Raw genomic sequence first — 18,261 nt, 5'->3', positions numbered from 1 at the left:
CAGCATTCCCAGGATATTGGGAAAGGCATTAATAAGCATTTGGGAGGTTCATCATCCTGGCAGCTGTCGGGGTCCTGCAGAGTGAAATTGTCCAGCGGTGTTGGGAAGGGCTGCTTGGGGTGTGCTGCAGAGGAGAGGTGCAGAGGAGGCTCCTGGGGACAGCAGAGGTCCTGAGGCAGTGTCTGCTCTGCAGGTGCCGTGTGAGGGTCATCGACACGTTCGGGACAGAGCCAGCCTACAACCACGAGGAGTACGCCACGCTGCGCGGCTACCGCACCAACTGGGGCTACTGGAACCTGCAGCCAGCCCAGTTCATGACCATGTTCCGTGAGTGGGCCTGCCTGGACACCCTTTCACCCTAAAACGGAGGCATTTCTCTCCCAGTTTGAATTTGCGGGCCTTAGTGTTGATATCCCAGATATTCCAGAGCAGAGGCTAGACAGAGAATAAAGTGGGGATTTATTTAAAGCCTTTAACAGATCCACCTGGGGAGTGCAAAGCCTCACAGAGGCTACACCCAAGATGGAAAGCAGTCATGAGTTTTTCAGACTGAAATAAGTTTGGTCTATTTGCATATCAGGGATTAATCCTCCAGTTGCATCTTCAGGTAATGAAGTCACATTCCACCAGTTTGCTCCCTCCCAATTCACTTCTGTTTATACTTTTCAGGGCCTGAGGCAGAGGGTGTCTTTGGTTCTCAGGCCTGGAAGGATTGTTTAGTCTGACCAAAATGTGAAGAGAGCTTGTTAACACTCTATCTGGAGTTCAGAGTTATACCTATAAAGGTTTTGGTATCAAAACCAGTGAAAGACTCCAAGTCAGAAGTTAATAGGAAAAAAGAGAAAAATAAAGTGCATGCAATAGTATGAAAGAAAAAACACTGCCAGAGACAGAATATAACCTGACAGCCCATAGTCAGGGTGGTGGTAGCAGTACAAATGAAGTGATCTTGTTGAAGCAGTGATCCTGTAGAAAGGTCTGGTAGCTCTTGACCTCTGGAAACCAGTGGGTAAGGACAGCTATGTTGTTCCACATCTCAGTTTTTATGTAGGTAGGAAAGGCTTGGCTCCTCCCCCTGAGTGGAGCATCTCCCAGTAGGATTATGTAATTTTATCAGTCATGCACTGGGACTCAATGGCCATTAACAGGAGATATCTCCTGGAGGAAGGGTGGATTTTTGGAAAGATAAAGAACATTCTCCCAGCTGGTTTAACAGCTGGCCCATGAGCAGATAATATGTCCCATGGAGATGAGAATCACTGCCCCACCTGGTTTCAGCAGATGCTGATAGAATACAAACTTTTGGGCACGTCTTTACATTGTAACCTAGGACATACCCTAATGCAGGATCAGAAAAATATAAAAGCTAAAAACTTAAGGCATCAGTGGGGGCCTGCCAGGGTGGTTCTGGGGCTCTGAGATCCTCCAAGGTGATGCTCAGTCAGTCAGTCAGTGTTGTCCTCCCTGGCTCTGCTCCTGCTTCCCTCTGCCTGCAAGGAGCTCCTGCTGGGCCACAGAAAGTTCCAGGGAGAGAAACCAGGCTGGTCCAGCACAGGGCACAGCCAGCGGCTTCCAGTTGGGGTGGTGGTTGCTTGGTTTGATTTCAGCTGGGATTCCAAAGGTGAGGGCAGCTCAGGGATTGGGATTTGCCTGTGGCATGGATGGGAGATGTGCATGTCTGGAAGGAGCCCAGTGTCCCACTGGCTGCTGGGTGACTCAAGTGTTCCTTTTTCCTGGCTGGATAAAGCCCCTCTACCAGCCTTAAAAACACCTCAGTGTGCAGAGCTGCTCGAGTGGGTTCTGAAGTGGGCATTTAATGAGCTGTTTGGATAGGGACTCAACCTCCATTTCCTCCAAGCTCCAGCAAGGCTGGGCTCATCTCAGGCTGCACCCCCAACCCTGGGGACATCCCAAAAAACATCTGTCCAGCCCCTGTCTCCTTCCCTTGGTGCCCACAGCTCACACCCCTGACAACTCCTTCATGGGCTTCGTGTCGGAGGAGCTGAACCAGACAGAGAGGCAGCTCATCAAGGCCAACAAAGTGAGCAGCATGGCCGTGGTGTATGGCAAGGAGGCCAGCATCTGGAAGGTGGGTGTCCCTGGGGACAAGGACAGGCAGGGCTGGGAGGCAGCCCCAGCCTCACCCCGAGCTGTTGAGGTGCAGATCTGGGTGTGTTTGTGCAGCATCATCCTTGTCCCGGTCCTGGGGGAGTGATGTGACACATCCAGAGCCTCCACCAAACAGGGAGAGGCTGGTGGATGCCATTCCCTGCTCCTTGCTCTGGGTGATGCTTCCTCCCAGCAGGCTCTGAGGCTGAGGGTTTCCTATCGATGGTTTTATGTAATTAATTATAATGATTGCCACTAATTAATTGCAGTGATTGCTGCATTATGATGGGGATAGTTTGTGTCTGCTTTCAAGCACTCTGTGAAAAGGGGTTGTGCTCCCTGAGCCTGGAGCACCTGGGGGAGAGGGGTGGGGACTGCATGGGGACAGCCCCCAAAACATCCCCCTGCATCTCCAGAGGGGCTGTGCATTCCCCCCATCTAATCCACAGCTAGCAAGCTGCTTTTCCTTCCAGGGCTATAAAAAGGAGCTAATTCTCATTATCTGTTGATTTATTTCTATTTTTCCCTCTGTGCACCGCCTGGGGCTGCTCCAGTTGCAGGTACTGTACCACACCAGCTGCTGCTGGGCTTTGCCTCTGTGCCTCTTCTTAGGAGAGAAAAGGTTTTTGTCAGAGTTAACTTTGCCTTGATGTGGGCTTGGTCCTCTGGAGCTGCTGGGATTGATGTGGGTTGATGCAGTGGGGGCTGTTCCTCCTCACCTTCCCAGATTTCCTAATTAGTAGCTGCTAATTAGCAGGGATGCTCTTGGTGAGCCAGGATCCAGCCATGCCATCTCCTCTTTACTGGTGTTTGTGGGGTTGCCATCACTCCCCAGGTCTGAGGACAAATCCCCCCTGCCTCTGCCTGGCTCGGGGGCTCCCTAAAAGCCCTACTGAAACACACTAAATCTCATTTTAGGAGAACTGCAACATCTTGTTGATTTTTCTACCATTCCCCTGCCCTTTCTTATCCAGAAGTTTCCTTGGAGCTTGGTTAAGGTAATTTGGGAAGGCACTGAAGAGAGTTCAAACCCCAGAATGGACATTTCCCTCCACCCCGAGTGCTATAGGCATTTGCTGTTTTGAGTCAGAACTCACAAACAGCATCAGTTTTCCCCAAACTGCACATTTGGGGTCATTTATTCCTGGGTGAAGAGGCTGAGGCTGGACCTTGCTGGTTCCTTGAGGCCAGGCTGCCTGGCCTTTTCTTCCCATCTTGTACCTCTTCATGGAATAAAAAAGGGACTAGAGGAATTTTTCCTTATTTTGAGCGGTTTTGAGGTCTAGAAAGGCAAAGCCCACCTCCATCTTTTGGAGCCAGGTGCTTATTTACCAGCCTTGGACCAAACAGCCTCTCCAGAGCAGGATATTTTTGACATTTAGAAACATTTCATTAAACCTCCCTTCCTTTTATTTCTCATTTCCTACCCCTCTGAACTTCTCGCCTCTGGCTCACAATAGGAGTGGAAGTTTTAATAAGCTGGGAAAGCCTCAGAGCCTTGGAGAATTCCAGGGATCCATGGCTGAGGGCAGAAATATAACATTTGAGGAGGCTTTAAGGCAACATACAGAGTTTTCTCAAATTCCCATTTATAATTCCTTATTCCCCCTGGTCTTTGCTCTTTTGGGGCTGCTGCAGCACTGGAAAATCCAGCATCCATAGGATAGGCCCTTTGTGGTTTTTTCAAGCAAAAAAAAAATCCTGCAGTAGAGAAACTGTTAAAACAAAATGTTGCTTTGGAGCAAAAGGAGAGAAGCCTCCAAGAGAAGAAAATTGATTACCCCCTTCATTTTCCAGGTAGTGAAACAGGATTAAATCTGAATGAGAAAACCCTTGGAACTTGTTACTTGGAATAAGAGGCTATTAGCAAGCTCTGGTCTTTGTAGACTTCCTTCTGAACTCTCTGAAGCTTTAATTCAGCAGCTCCAGAGTGCAAGATGCCCTTGGAGGGACAGGGAAGGCAGGATGATCAGAGTGATGGATCCTGCAGCCACTCGGGCTCTCCAGGAGCCTGGGGCAGTCCAGGATGTGTTTCCAAGGAATGAGGAGGGCCTGGTGGGGATTTTGCAGTGCTGTGGGTCTGCCTGAAGCATGGCAGGTGCTCTGGGACAGCAGTTTGAGAGTTAAACCCCCCCATAACCATGGTGGGGAGGTCAGACCCATCCTTTGGTGTAGCACATGTGTCTGCCCTCCTCCCCAGGGCAAGGAGAAGTTCCTGGCCATCCTCAACAAGTACATGGAGATCCATGGCACGGTTTATTACGAGACACAGAGGCCGCCCGAGGTGCCGGCATTCGTGAAGAACCACGGGCTGCTGCCCCAGCACGAGTTCCAGCAGCTGCTGAGGAAGGCAAAGGTGGGTGAGGGCACCCCAGGAGCCTGTCCCCCCTTACCTGTGCTCCTCCCAGGCTGGCAGGCACTCCCAGCTGGGATAATTAACTCTCAGCCAGAATAATTAGGCAGGAAGGGAGCAGAGCACATTGCAGATCAAGATGTGTCTGATGAGTTTCTCCTTGCAGACTGTCCACAGGCAGAGCACAAAGTTTGCTCGTTAATTCATTTATTGCTGAGTGGGATTGGCTGCATTTTTTTTTTTTTTTTCACCTTATAGCAGTGATAAAAATAAACGAGATTGTTGGAGTCTGTGGGTGTGGGCACATCCCTGTCGCCTTCAGCTGGTGCCTGGGGAAAATATTCCTGATTTACTAACCCAAACAGCTTTGGCAAAACAACGTTGCTCCATGCAGGCCCAAAGAGATGGTTGTGAGCACCAACTCCTGGACACTCCATGGCTGTGCAAAGTGGGCTGTGGTTGATGGGAAAGGGGGAATTTTGAGCTCAGTTTGTTGAACCCCTTAGAGGCTTGGTGTGCAGGAGCAGACAGCAGAGATGGGTGCTGGTGGGTTTATCTGGGAGGGTTCCTGTTGCATTTTAGGGAAAAAGATAATGCAGCATAGTTCCTCATGCAATAGAAAAGCAAAAGAGAAAGAGCTTTATTTACAGAAACACTACACTTATATAGGGTAGTATGTGCAAAACAGAATAGAAAAGGCTCATTGGTTCAAGAAGGCAACACCTCTTTGAAATCATGCTTTCTGCAAAACAACACCAGACACTCTCACGGCTCTCAGCACCCTGCAGGTGTTGAATCATTGTTATAATTTGTTATCCTTGTGAAGGCTGAGAAAGGCAAGGCTTCAAGGCTGCTCTTTCCCTGGTTCCCAGCAGCAGTTTCCCCGAGTGGGGGATCCCTGTGCAGCGCTGTGTTTGTGCTTGCAGCTCTTCATTGGCTTTGGGTTCCCCTACGAGGGCCCGGCCCCGCTGGAGGCCATCGCCAACGGCTGCGTGTTCCTGCAGGCGCGCTTCCAGCCTCCCCACAGCTCCCTCAACCACGAGTTCTTCCGCGGGAAACCCACCTCCAGAGAGGCAAGTGCTATAAATGACACAAAACTCTTGATATCCAGCAAAATTTCAATGGATTTATTTTATATAGACGGGGCAATGCAGTGCTGGGGAGGCAGAGGGGTCTATGCTCCGTCAAACTTCGGTTTGCAGCTCCTTTTTATAGGATGGTTTTCTTGTAGTAATCAATAATTGTTATGTTTTTTGCTGTCATAATTTTGCCAGGTAAGCAGTGGTGGTCAAAAAAACATCTGTGAGATCTCTAGATGATATGAACTCTCTGGGAATTGTGATGTCAAGTCTCACAGATAACCATCTGGTCTTGGTAGATAAGGAATGGCATTAGTTGGGAAGTCTGGTCTTAGTAGATAGGCTGCAATTGATTACACAAAGGCAGGAAATCTGATTTTGCAAAATCTGTCGGGCTGTGGAAAAGCCTTGTTTTGCAAACTGGTATTAGATACAATTTATTTAGAAAACATAATATTCATAACAGGGGGATTTAAAACAGAATAATTTAATCATATATTTTCCTTTCTCTAGTGTCATGCTTCATTTCAGACATAAGTATTCTGGTTTATACAAACCCCAATACTTTTATGATTAACACGAGTATTTTATCAGTTATCACACAAGTGTGTTCTGGGGCCAGCCTGGGGAGGAGCAACTGCCACTTTGGGGTTTGGTTATTTTTGGCAAGATTTTCTCTGTGGATGTCTGTAGATGGGGTTTGCCATGGATAGAAGGGGCTCTGCTGTAGGTTTGGGGTTTCCAGGGTGGTGCAGGAGCAGACCCCCAGCTCCTTCCCCAGCAGCCCAGATCCACACACTGCTCCCAGCCCAGGTGGTGCTCCCCTGCTCTTCCTTTTGTCCCCCCAGAGGGACAGCAGGACCTACACACAGTGGCTGGGCTGTGAAATCCCTCCCAGGCTTGCCCATCACTGGGAATTCAATCTAAGTAGAGCAGGAACTCTTTAAAAGTTAAAGGCTTGAGAAAATTGCCTCTTTTATTATTAATAAAGTGGATAATGCAGAGCAAGGCTCCCTTGCCGAGCAGGGAGTGAGCTGGGGGGTGCAGCTGGACTGGGCTGTCCTTGCAGCCCCCAAATTCGGTGTTCACACCCATTCGGGTGGGGCTGGGGCTGTTAGTCAGCCTGGAGCCAGGGTGGCAGCCAGGGCAGGGCTGTGAAATGCCTCAGGGTTTTTGTGTGCTGAGGGGAAAGGGGTGATCAATCTGCTGGGAAAGAAATGAGGATGGGCAGTGATGAGGAGGATAAACCACACAGTTTTCCTCCTCCAGCTGGCAAGGGTTCAGCCCCCCTATGATGTTTTGTGGTGCCCCCAAAACACCTCCTGGGCTCAGCAACCTCTCTCTTCCCTTCCCAGAGATCAGGGCTGGAAAGGCACCTCAGGGCTGAAACAAAAGATCCCCAAAAACCACCTGGGTGGGCAGCCCAGGGAAGAGCAGGGATGTCAGTAGCTGTGGAGTACCAGTGTGTGGGCTGCCTGTGGTGCCAGGGTGATGCAGCTCCCAGTGCCAGACTTCCCCAGCATTCAGTGGCAATGCATTTTCACCCTGCCTTGTTCCTAGAGCTGGCAAACCTGGAAGTGTGGTGCCTTCACACTCCTTTCCTGCCTTTTTACCATCCCACAGAATGGCTCAGGTCAAGGTTAAGTTGTCCCTGTGTTACAGGATGGAGATATTCCATTCAGTGTTGTTGGGAATGGGGCATCCCAACCCAGTGGGAATTACAGCACATCATCCTGGGGCTGGGGAGTGCCTGCATTCAGAGGAAACTATTTCCAGCAGTGTGCTAAACCCCAGTGTGTCTGTGGGGCTGCTGCTCCTCTCTGCCATCCCAGCCATTCCAACAGGGATTGCAGAGTCCAGCTGGCACTGCTGTGTTTCAGGTGTCCTCCCAACACCCATATGCTGAGGACTTCATTGGGAAGCCCCATGTGTGGACTGTTGACTACAACAACTCTGAGGAGTTCGAAGCTGCCATCAAAACCATCATGAGGACACAGGTACAGCTTGGAGCAGTTTTGGGGTCACCTCCCTGGGTTTGGACAAGCAGCAGCAGATGTTGGAGCCTGGCTCTCTTTTTCAAACATTAATTTCTTTTCCTTTCTCCTTTGGATTTTTTTCCTGCAGCCCCAGGGGCACACCTTGCTTTGGCACTGAGCAGTGTAGGTGTTTCCCCAGGGCAGAGCTGTGCCTTTGAGGGATCCCCTGGTTCCCTGTGGGAAGCCTGGAGCAAGGAGAGGCTGAGAGAAGGTTTGGGAGCAGGAGGCTGAGGTTGCTGGAGGTGTAGAGCAGTTCTGGGAGCTGTGATAACAAAGATGAACCCAGACAGCCACAGCCCTCTGCAGCTCCTTTCCCCCATTTCACTGATCATTACCTTTGGATGGAGCAAATCAATGGGAATAACTTCAAGAATTGTCTCTGTGAGGGATGTGAGGAAGAGGAGAACCCCAGGGAAGGCAGCACTCCTGCTGTGCCCACTCTGGAAACACTCCCTCATGAATATTTACCTCCCACCCTGTGGCAGGAGCCTTTTAAGTTGTCCAAATTATTAAAGCCAGTTTTCGTGGAGGGGAGGAAAGTGCTGACAACCATTTTGCTGGCAATTTGCTTCAGCTGGAGTGAGCCCTCCCCTCTGGTGGACAGGGATGTGCTGTGGAACCCAGGCTCAGGGTTCAGGTGTGATGCTGGTCAGAGAAGGGTCATCTTTGCATTTCCCTGCATTAGAGGCTGCACTGCTGGTGCCTGTGGCCATTACCTGATTCAGGTAATGCTGTCACCCTGTGTCTCACCTCCTCAAGGGTGATCACTGCAGCTCTTCACCTCACACTCATTTTCTCTGTGAGTTTGTAAAGACTGACCAAGCCTGACTTAAGGAAAACAGTTGTTGTTTTGCACATTCATTCCCTTATCTCAATTAGAATTAAATTAAAAATAATGACATCCCTGCTGCTGTGCTGCCAGGGCAGCTGTCAGAGCTTGACCCTCCACCATCTGGGCTGGAGGAATTGCTGTGTGTGGGAGGCTGGGAGCTGTTTTGGGAGAGAGAAGGAAATTTTCAGTTTTTCCAGAAGAGAAGAAAGAAAATAGTGAAGCCTGGTGCTGCTGTGCTGCTAAAATGATTGAAGAAGGGTGAGACTGAGGATGGAGGGAGGGCTGTGCTGGTTCCTGGGCAGCTGTTGTGCTGCAGTGTTGACTGGATGTGCACCAGGTCATTTAGGTGTTTAATGATCTGGTTAAAAATTAAAGGGTTTTAGGGAAGGGTTTGGTGGGGTGATGGGCTCTGGGCAGGAGGAGCTGGTGTCCAGGACTGGGCACTCACTGGAGTGTGCTGCTGCTGTGCCCATCCCTGTTTTGCCCCCAATCAAGCTCTGTCTCAGCTCTCCTCCTCATTCCCACTCTGGCATCAGGACCCCACTCTGCAGTGCCCTCAAAGCATCCCAGGATCACCCTCACCTGCTGGAAGTCCTAAATTTGCCTCAGATGAACAGCCCCAGCACTGAGGTTTGCATTGTGACACGAGGTCACTCTGGAGAGGAGGGATTCCTTCCCACCAAGGAGTTAATCCACAATTCACCTCTCTGGGGTTTTAAAGATGTATAAATCCTCCCAGAGCAGAGCAGGGAGTGAGTGTGAATAACTTACAGCAGCCTGTCCCCCTGCTTCCTTTTTATCTTTTAAATAGAAAGGTCTGCTTTATTAGAGATGCTGTCAAGGTAATTAAGCCTAAAAATTGACCTACCTTACAGGTTTAAAAGCCTTATTATGGGCTTTGGCTCCAGGAGTCCATGGGTATCTTGTCTTAAAATATTGTTTGTTACAGCAGGAATTGAAAACAAGGGCATCAGCAGGAGGAGCAGCAGAAAGATGGTAGCTGGGCAATTTAGTGTTCCTGTTCCCAGCCTGTTACTGGAGTTTGGAGAAATTATTTTACTTTTTTTTTTTTTTCCCCTGAAGGCAAAATGGGGTGTTCCGTTATTGGCATATCTAATAAATTTGTCTGTGTTTCAGAATAACCACCATCAATTTATTTTTTTTCTGTCAAAACATTTCATTTCAGAATTACTGGAATGAAATAGTATGGTTTTGTTTCCCATCTGCCTGCCTTTGTTTGGAAATACCCTGCCAATTTACTGAAAGGAATGCTGGATCTGAAATGATGCATTTCCCTTTGATTCACCAACTCAGACAGATTGAACCTGAAACACAACATTTTCCCCCTCCCTGATGGGTAAAAACATTGGAAATTGAGAACTGACCTGAAATTTATTCTATTGAGGGATTTTTTTGTTGTCATATGACTGAAAAAATCACATATCCCACAGATGTTTTACATCTTCTGGGCCAGAACTCACTAAGACATTTTTGGGGATATGGGATCTTGTGGGAAGACTGGCTCTGCCATTGGGTGGAAGCTGTGCTGGGGACCAGGGGCTGGGAGCTGGGAGCCTGGCAGGGAATTTGGGAGCTGGTTCATTACTTGGCTGTAATTCTGGTGTGGTTGAGCTGACAAGCAGCTCGCCCTGCTTTGGTCTGAGGTGGATTTGGTGATTCTCAGCAATATTCCAGTGTCTCTGCAGCACCCCAGTTTCTCCTGCTGAGCCCAGGGCTGCAGCCTGGGGCAGGCTGTGCCATCCCACAGCTCCTGCTGGGCTGGCAGAGCTCCCCAGGCACAGGGCTGCCTGCTGGCTTTGTGCAAACAGAGCAGTTGGGATGCAGCCCTCGTCCCTCCCAACCTAGTTCTGCCTGAAAGAAACTTCTTCCTTCTGCAGGCAGAGCTGAATCATGCCTGGGACGTGGCTTGAGTTTGCAATCTGTGTTTTCTCCCCCAAGAACAGCCCTTGTGCTGCCCTCTCTCATCCTTTTGGAGGTGACACCTGTTCCAGGTCACCCTCCAGCTGCTGGGCAAGGTTTTTGGCAGGCTGTGTCTCTGCTGTTCATCTCACTTGGAGCACTTTGGGTTTCCCTGATGGTTTGCATCCCTCACCTATTTATAAGGAAAATTAAAACTAGGGAAGCACCAAACCCGTGTAGCCCAGAGATCAAATCTCAGCAGAGGGACAGGGGGCAGAAAGACAAATGGTGTCCCTTGGGAAAGGTGATGATGCAGGCTTGTCCCAGAGATGGATTCTCTCTGTTCTCCTGGGGTTAGAGGCTGGAAAAGGAGATAGGTTTGCAAGCACCACCATTTTCTGGGCCTTCAGCTTTTCCCATTGTCAAAACCAGTCCTCACACAAGCAATTTAATAGACCCAATATTCTGGTGTAGTGAAGGGAGAAGGCTTCATTATATTAAAGTCAAACATACAGGACTATAATGGAAAATTATACATTTCAGACTATGCCTGAAAGAGTGGCACATTAAACATCACAGTGAAAATAGCTGGTTAAAATGTTCCAGCCTGCTGTTACGTGCCAGCACAGAATTGCATTATTTCTCTACTTATTTGCCTGATGACGTTCAGATTTTTTTCTGCCCTGCTCTCTTTTCCTTTTGAATGAAGGAGACTTCATTCTCCCTTCCAGCTGGAGGCTCTAAACTCAGGGCTCTCTTGGTGGCATCCCCACAGGACACCAGTAACTCCCTGCTTGGCTGATGGGGAGAGCACTGGGGCTGGGAAGCTCTGGAGGAGGAAGGAAAGGATGGCAAAAGCCATTTACCAACCCCTCCATTCCCTCCCATGCCATCATTCTGCAGTGGGATGCAGTGATCCCCACCTCAGAACACCCCTCCTTCCTCCTCCTCCTCCTTGCCAGAGCTCTGGGGACACCCTCAGCTCCTGATGTGAGGAGTGCCATTAACAACGTGGCTGTTGAGAAGAGGCCGAGCCTGCCAGGTTTTAATTAAACAATTATCTTCTCAAAATTGGCATTTTCTCAGTCCTGAGTGCACGAGCTGATCCTAACAAAACCGTGGAGAGGGGGACAGAGGGAAGTGAGAGAGGCTGGAGCAGCAGAGGCTGCAGTGGACTCCAGCCCATTCCTCATGCCCAGGGATCCCACAGGACCCCTGGGAGCCTGTGGAGAGGTGGGATTGCAGCTGGAGCATCACCTCTGGATACATCTGCAGCACAAGGAGGGTTTGTGTAAAGTGCTGCAGCGTTTTGGGGGATGAATCTGTTTCTGGAATTATGTTTGCACCATGCCTGGCAAAAAGGGGGTCCTGGGAAAAGCACCCCATGAAAACAGTGGAGAGATGAGGCTGAGCACTGGTGATGCTGAGCAAGGTTTGTCTCTTCCAAACTGGAGCCAGGCAGCCCCAGCCTGGCTCTGAAACCAAGACAGGCAATTTTGCTTCGAGAGGCTCTGCCCCAGTTAACTGAGAGCCCATCAGGAATTCAGAGGCAGGATTGGTGCCTGTCACTGTGTCAGCCCTGATTAGTGTGCACATCTGTAATTAGATGAAGCAGCTGTGATCCCAGCCTGACTGAGATTTCAGGTGGGATATTTATGGCAGGGAGATGCCTTAGAGGGCTTTCAGCAGACGGAGCCTTTGAGCTTGGTTTTGACAGGTACTTCAAAAGGAATAGCTATTTGGAGGTGCAGAGCTCAGAAAATAGAAGCAGCAATGTTTTCTGGATTAATTATCTTTGGGTGGTTTTGCTTATAATCTTTCTGAATAAAACTCTGCAAAGATACACAAGTGGGAAGGAGGTCCCAGGACTGGCCCCCTTCCATGCCCCAATCCTGCACCTCATGATGTTTCCTCTCTGGAAAAAATAAGGGAGTGTAGAAAAATATGTCTTCCCCAGGGCAGAATGTTCCTTAAAAAATAATTTGTTCCAGAGGGAAGAGAGGCAGATCAATCACAGCCCTTGTGGCCGTGCTCTTCCCATGGGGAAAATCACTACAGACCTGGGAACAATGATCAGGCACTGGTCCTGCTGAGGGAAGGGAGCCTGCCTGTTCCTGCCTGTTCCTGGCTGCTCCTGGCTGTTCCTGCCTGCTTCTGCCTGTTCCTGCCTATTCCTGGCTGTTTCTGCCTATTCCTGACTGTTCCTGCCTACTCCTGGCTGCTCCTACCTGCTCCTGGCTGTTCCTGCCTATTCCTGGCTGTTCCTGCCTATTCCTGGCTGCTCCTACCTGCTCCTGGCTGCTCCTGCCTACTCCCGGCTGCTCTTGCCTATTCCTGGCTGTTCCTGCCTGCTCCTGGCTGCTCCTGCCTGCTCCTGGCTGTTCCTTCCTGCACCTGGCTGTTCCTGCCTATTCCTGGCTGCTCCTGCCTGCTCCTGCCTGCTCCTGCCTGCTCCTGCCTGCTCCTGGCTGTTCCTTCCTGCACCTGGCTGTTCCTGCCTCTTCTGCCTGCCCTAGAACCTGTGCCACCACGGTGCCAGGGACAAGCTCATGTGGGGACACTGCTGAGCCACCATGCAGAGGAGAGAGTTTACCCTGCTGGACCTGAGGTGATCCCCAGAACAGGGAGGACAGGCAGAGTGTAACTCACACTGAAAATATGCCATGGTTTGAGCAGTGCTGACTCTGTAAGTAGCAGTTCTGGATGTGGAGGTGCAGGGACAGTACTGATGTCCTTGTGGGAAGCAGAGTTTGCTCCATCCCAGTGCTCACCCAGCTCCTGCCTCCCTGCTCCATCCCAGGATGACCAAGCCCCTGGGACTGGCAGAGACAATGGCTTCCACCCCATCACAGCCACCTGCACTGGGCAGCAAACCCTCAGTGACAAGGCAGTGGGGAAAGGGAGATGTTTTTCCCTGGATTGTGCACAGCCAGTCCCAGCCCTGTCCTTTCCTGGCCAATTTTGTGGTCAGAGCCTGGACCTTCCTGTCTGAGTGGTCAGAGATGTGCTGAGGTCAGGGGAGCAGAGGATGCCAGATCAGCCCTGGGGCAGCACCAAGATGCTCTTGCTCTGGATTAGTTGGCATCTTTTCCAATTCTACTTCCCTTTGCTCCTCCCTTGCCCACAGCTGCAGAGTGTTTCTTGGGTTGAACCAGCTCATGCTTTAGTCTGAAGTGACCTATTGGATGATTTGATTTATAACTTGCTAAAAGCAGAGAAAAGGGAGACTAAAGTGGAACAGGATAATCTCATTTTCACCAGCAGGTTGAACCCAAAGTACTCCTCTCTCTTTATCACTTTATGGCTTGTGAGCTTTCTCCAGCCCTAGGATTCTTCCCTGCTTGCTTTGGTGAACAGACACCAAAAGAGTCGTGGCCTTTGGAGGGTGGGAGAGCCATGCCCAAGGTTCTGTCTCAGAGCAGGGCAAGGCTGTCCCCACCTGCTGCCTGTGCTCTGCTCTTGCCCTTCACAGGTGGACCCTTACCTGCCTTATGAGTACACCTGCGAGGGGATGCTGGAGCGGATCCACGCCTACATTCAGCACCAGGTTGGGGAGAATCCCTGTCCTCTCTGGGCAACACATCTCTGTCCTTGTGGCCAAGTTTCCCTTTTCTCCCTGGGGAGCATCCCTGTTGTCCCCTGGGCATTGTGCAGCCAGTGCCCTGATTTCAGAGAGCAGCAGGAGATGGGGCTGGGGGAGGTTTGTCATGGACCAGAGGTGCTGGGGGTTGGGGGAGGAAACGTGGTGGTGCTGGGGTGGGTCAGGTCCTTTCTGCTGCACAGAATAATGCAGCACTGGGAGAAGAAGAGGTGAGAGAAGAGGTTCATCTCCCACAGCAGATGTCACCTATGCATGCAGGTGACCTCAACCTGACGAGCAAAGTCATCATCCCAAGTGTCCTCCTGTCCCACCAGCAGCCTCCCTCTCCCTCTGTTAACCTCTCAGGGCACTGACCCCTTATCTTCTCTGCCACCAGGACTTCTGCACCGCGCCACCTGCTCCTCCATCTCCCAAGACCAAGAGTCCTGCTATGCAAAGCTCTCCCAGCCCGCTGGCCCTGTCCCCCAACTCCACCCACCTGGTGTGGTCCCCGGGGGCGGGCGGGGCGCCCCAGGCGTGGCCCCCCGTGGGCTCTCTGCAGGTGTGGCTGTCGGAGCCCCAGCACACGTGCACCGAGACGTGCCGCCGGCGCGGGCTGGTCTGCGAGCCCACCTTCTTCAGGTTCCTCAACAAGGAGGAGGTGTTCCTGCAGTGAGTTGGGGCATTCTCAGCGAGCTTGTGGGGGGCCACCTGCCAGGCAATGTTCCCTTTGCTGCCCCCATCCCCTGCACTTGTTTTTGTTGTATTTGGGATATAGGAGACCAGCAAAACGACATTGCAACAAAGATTTTAGTGTAATGGAGAAGCAAAAGAGAGCCTTTATTTGAAGAAACACTACACTTATATAGGGTAGTTCGTGGTAGCAAGCATAGACATGATCCAATTGGTGCAAGGGAGGTGACACCCTTACAGGAGAGGTGGCACCCTTGGTCACATAGCTCATGCACCCTGCAGGTGCATAATCATTGTTATAATTTCTTTCTCTTACGTTTTTCTTGAGCAGCATGAGAAATCTCAATACTACTTCCCTGGTCCCAGCAGTATCCAATGACATGTCCACATTTTGAAAATAAAAAAAAAAAAAAAAAGAAAAAATGTGTCTGTACTCCCCAGCAGGACCTTTTGCTAGGGAGGACAAACACATGCAGAAGACCTAAGGATACTAGATAAGACTGCAAATTTGTTGACTTTCTTTGCAAGAAATCCACTACCAAAGCACCATTTATAATACAATAATAAAATCTGCTACAGTTCCCCAGAAGTAAAATCTATCACCATTCTTAATACATTTCAAAAAAATCTGGCAAAAACTTCTCATGGAATCTAAAACAGTTAACTAAAATCCATCTCTAATACAATTTACTAGAAGCAAAATTCATTGTTATTTTAATACATTGTAAAACCCTGTCTAAAAACCTGAGAAAAGGTAATACAATTCTCCAGAACTAAAATCAATACAATTCACCAGAACTAAAATTCAAAATTGCCCGTTGATTTTAATAAAATCCATTACCAATTACTTGGCTTAAAACCCAAACATTTTCCTCGTGTTGTCCCTCCCAAAATCCCAGTGATGAGCAGGGCAAGGCAGAGCCCAGCAGCAACAGCAGCATTTCCAGGCATGGTTCTGCCCCTTTCCTCTCCACCTCCTGCATGCTCTCTCCCTTCCTCTCCTTTTTAATGTTTCTCTCTATAAAACTACATTTTGAACACGCAGTGGTGAAGTTTTAACAGAGGATAATCTGCCACTAGGCTGCTTGTTGCTCTCTGGACTGTTTAAGCGCAATTGTCGCCGGCGCTGCACGTCTCGCTGACATTTTATCTGATAAATTACAGATTTGGGATCTTTCACTCTTTCCCCCTGCACATCCTCCTCCAGACCTTAAAGAGAGCTGGCTCAGGGACTCCTCAGTTGAGAAGGGTTGGTGGGAGGGCAGTGCTGGTGCTGCTGTTCTGTCTGGGAGGGGATGGGTGTTAAAATCCACACTGGGTGTTTCTGCCGCTCCTCGGGGCTGTTGCTGTTGCCTGCCCCAGTTTTCTGGCTAATCCCAGCTAGCAGGGAGCATCTGGGCATTCACTGATCCCCTGTCCCTTCCAGGAATGTTGTCTGCAGTAAGAGGTGTGGACAGAGCTGTTGGTCAGCAAGGGGCTGTAAGAGAGGCATTGGACATCATGAGCTGGAAGGGACCCACAAGGATCAATGAGTCCAACTCCTGAGATTTGGGTTTTGTGGGTGATTCTGTGGGTTGGGGCAATCTCTAGGCTGCAGGGTTGAGTTGCCAGGGTCTCCCCTCCCTGTGTTGGGCTGGTGAGCAGCACTCAGGTGTAGCCAAGGGGTGTCAAACAAAGACCAGCAAAGATCTGCCCCACCCTTAGCAAAGGAACCTCCCCAGGAACAACAAAAACCCTTCAGTGACCCCCCAGCAGGCCACTCACTGACCTTGATTTACCAAAATAAGAGTATTGGCCTAATACTGCTACTCAACTCTACAAAAGACTCTCTAACAATTTAAAGTTACAAAGTGTGTGTTTATTCAGTGTGAGGTAATCCTCTAATACGCACTGCAAAATCACAGGTGATCACAAATTGTATTTATTGGCAAAGGATTCAAACAAATACATATTCATAATAACAGCCCCTCCCACCCCCCGCTTCCTATGGTAATTAGCTGGAATAGCTATTAAGCATGAGTGATTGACTTCTTAAATTAAGTGTGGGGTCGTTTTAATGGGGATGGGTCTTAAAAGGAGGAAGTAAGGCGAATCTTCCTCACGCTAAACTCTTGACCTTTTCTATCAATGGCAATACAAATGATTTCTGGGGATAGTCCGATTTTCCAAAGAATGGGTTTCTGGTTGCACTGCCTATATTTTTTTGGATCCACCCACTAGTTTCCTCTTTCCCCACTGTCTGTTGACAGCCAACCAATTATTTAACTTTCAGATAACTACCCCCTTCTAACTCTTAACTCTTTCCAGCTAGCTAACTAAAACCCCTAATTTTCCGCGACGAGCGTTTCAACCTGCCCACCTTTCCTTGTCCCCCAGGCTCAGCGTGGCGTGCGACAGCACCGAGCTGGAGATGAACCACCTGTACCCGGCGGTGGCGCAGCACGTCCGCGAGTGCTACCTGCAGAAGGAGCCGCTGCTCTTCAGCTGCGCCGGCTACAACACCAAGTACCGGCGCCTCTGCCCCTGCCGCGATTTCCGCCCGGGACAGGTGGCTCTGTGCAGGGACTGCTTGTGACACGGCGTTTCCTCGGAGCTGGCAGACTCTGGGGGGGTGTTTTGTCCACCAGCCGGCTGGGAATGACCCGTGTTCTGAGCTTTTGGGGTTGTTTTCTTCCCGAGGAGCATCGTGCGAACCCACCTGGACCTGGTGGCACTGGGATGGGGTGGTGGGTAGAGAGGGGTTGGGGACATCCTTCACCTTCTCTGCCAAAGGGACAAGCCACCAGCAGACTGCAGTTTCAGGGTTTTCATCTTCTTCAAGCATCCTAAGTTGGTTTATTTATTGATTTTTTTTTTTTTTTAACCCTCACCCTGACAAGTGGTAAATTAAAGGGGAATCCACACCCAGCCCTTCTGTGGGAGTTCTTGGGCAGAGCTGCACTGGGGGGACAGGGGTGATGCTGGTGGCTGTTGTGGATGTGGAGCTGGGGGAGGACAAAGCACAAGGAGAGTGCCTGGGTGAGATGGAAACATTGGGGGTTTCACCCCTGGTACCCCCAGAAGAGCCAGTGTGGGCTGGACAGTGAAGGGTGGGATGGGGCTGGGGTGACCTCCTGGGAATGCTGCTGGTCCCTGGGCAGGGCAGAGGTGCCCAAAGTCGTCCCCCCAGGCCCCAGGCTGCTCTTCACCCTGCAGAGAGCTGAACATCCCCCCAGGGATGATTGGATGTGATGGGGAGGGCACAGGGGCTGCTCAGGATGAAGGTGAGTGGGCAGAGGGGAGGATGAGCTGCAGCACCCAAAAGAAATTCCTGGTGGGCACTGATTGAGGCAGAGCAGCTGAAGAGCAGCATCCTGACTCTGTGTGCCCCAGATGTGCCAGCACAGCAAGGGCTGAGCTCCAAGCTACCATCTTCCATAGAACTCTTTGCTTCTTCACCTTTTCCTAGGGCTGTTCCTCTTGCTTTGGGGATGCTTTCCCCCCTCCTGGCATGTCCCCTGGCTGGGTTGATGCTGGCTGAGTTGGCCTGGTTTGTTTTTCTAGGGTTGCTCACCAGGGCAAGGTGTTGCTGTAAGGTTGGTGCTCAGTCCTGCTGCTGCTTGCAAGATTGAATGGGGAGATTCCTGCATGCCATGAAACGTGTGGCTGGAAAATCAGGG

General features: G+C 50.3%; 1 protein-coding gene across 2 annotated transcripts in view; it reads left to right on the top strand.

Moving 5' to 3' along the window:
• MGAT5B (alpha-1,6-mannosylglycoprotein 6-beta-N-acetylglucosaminyltransferase B) overlaps positions 1-17,509 on the top strand; it is a 68,820-nt gene extending 51,311 nt beyond the window's left edge. The window contains exons 10-17 of one of the 2 annotated variants that reach the window (XM_079323417.1): positions 194-327; positions 1,959-2,089; positions 4,310-4,465; positions 5,389-5,535; positions 7,422-7,538; positions 13,802-13,876; positions 14,307-14,581; positions 16,979-17,509. In XM_079323417.1, the coding sequence (XP_079179543.1) occupies positions 194-327; positions 1,959-2,089; positions 4,310-4,465; positions 5,389-5,535; positions 7,422-7,538; positions 13,802-13,876; positions 14,307-14,581; positions 16,979-17,177 (1,234 nt within the window). In that variant the 3' untranslated portion in view covers positions 17,178-17,509. The remainder of the gene's footprint in view (positions 1-193; positions 328-1,958; positions 2,090-4,309; positions 4,466-5,388; positions 5,536-7,421; positions 7,539-13,801; positions 13,877-14,306; positions 14,582-16,978) is intronic. The other variant, XM_079323418.1, reaches the window with a different exon arrangement.
• The last annotated feature ends 752 nt before the right edge of the window (positions 17,510-18,261 follow it).

This window comes from Erithacus rubecula (genome assembly GCF_903797595.1).
Source record: "Erithacus rubecula genome assembly, chromosome: 20".
NCBI lineage: Eukaryota > Metazoa > Chordata > Aves > Passeriformes > Muscicapidae > Erithacus > Erithacus rubecula.
The sequence above is the reverse complement of the archived record's forward strand: the minus strand, read 5'-3'. Positions and strand labels throughout refer to the sequence as shown.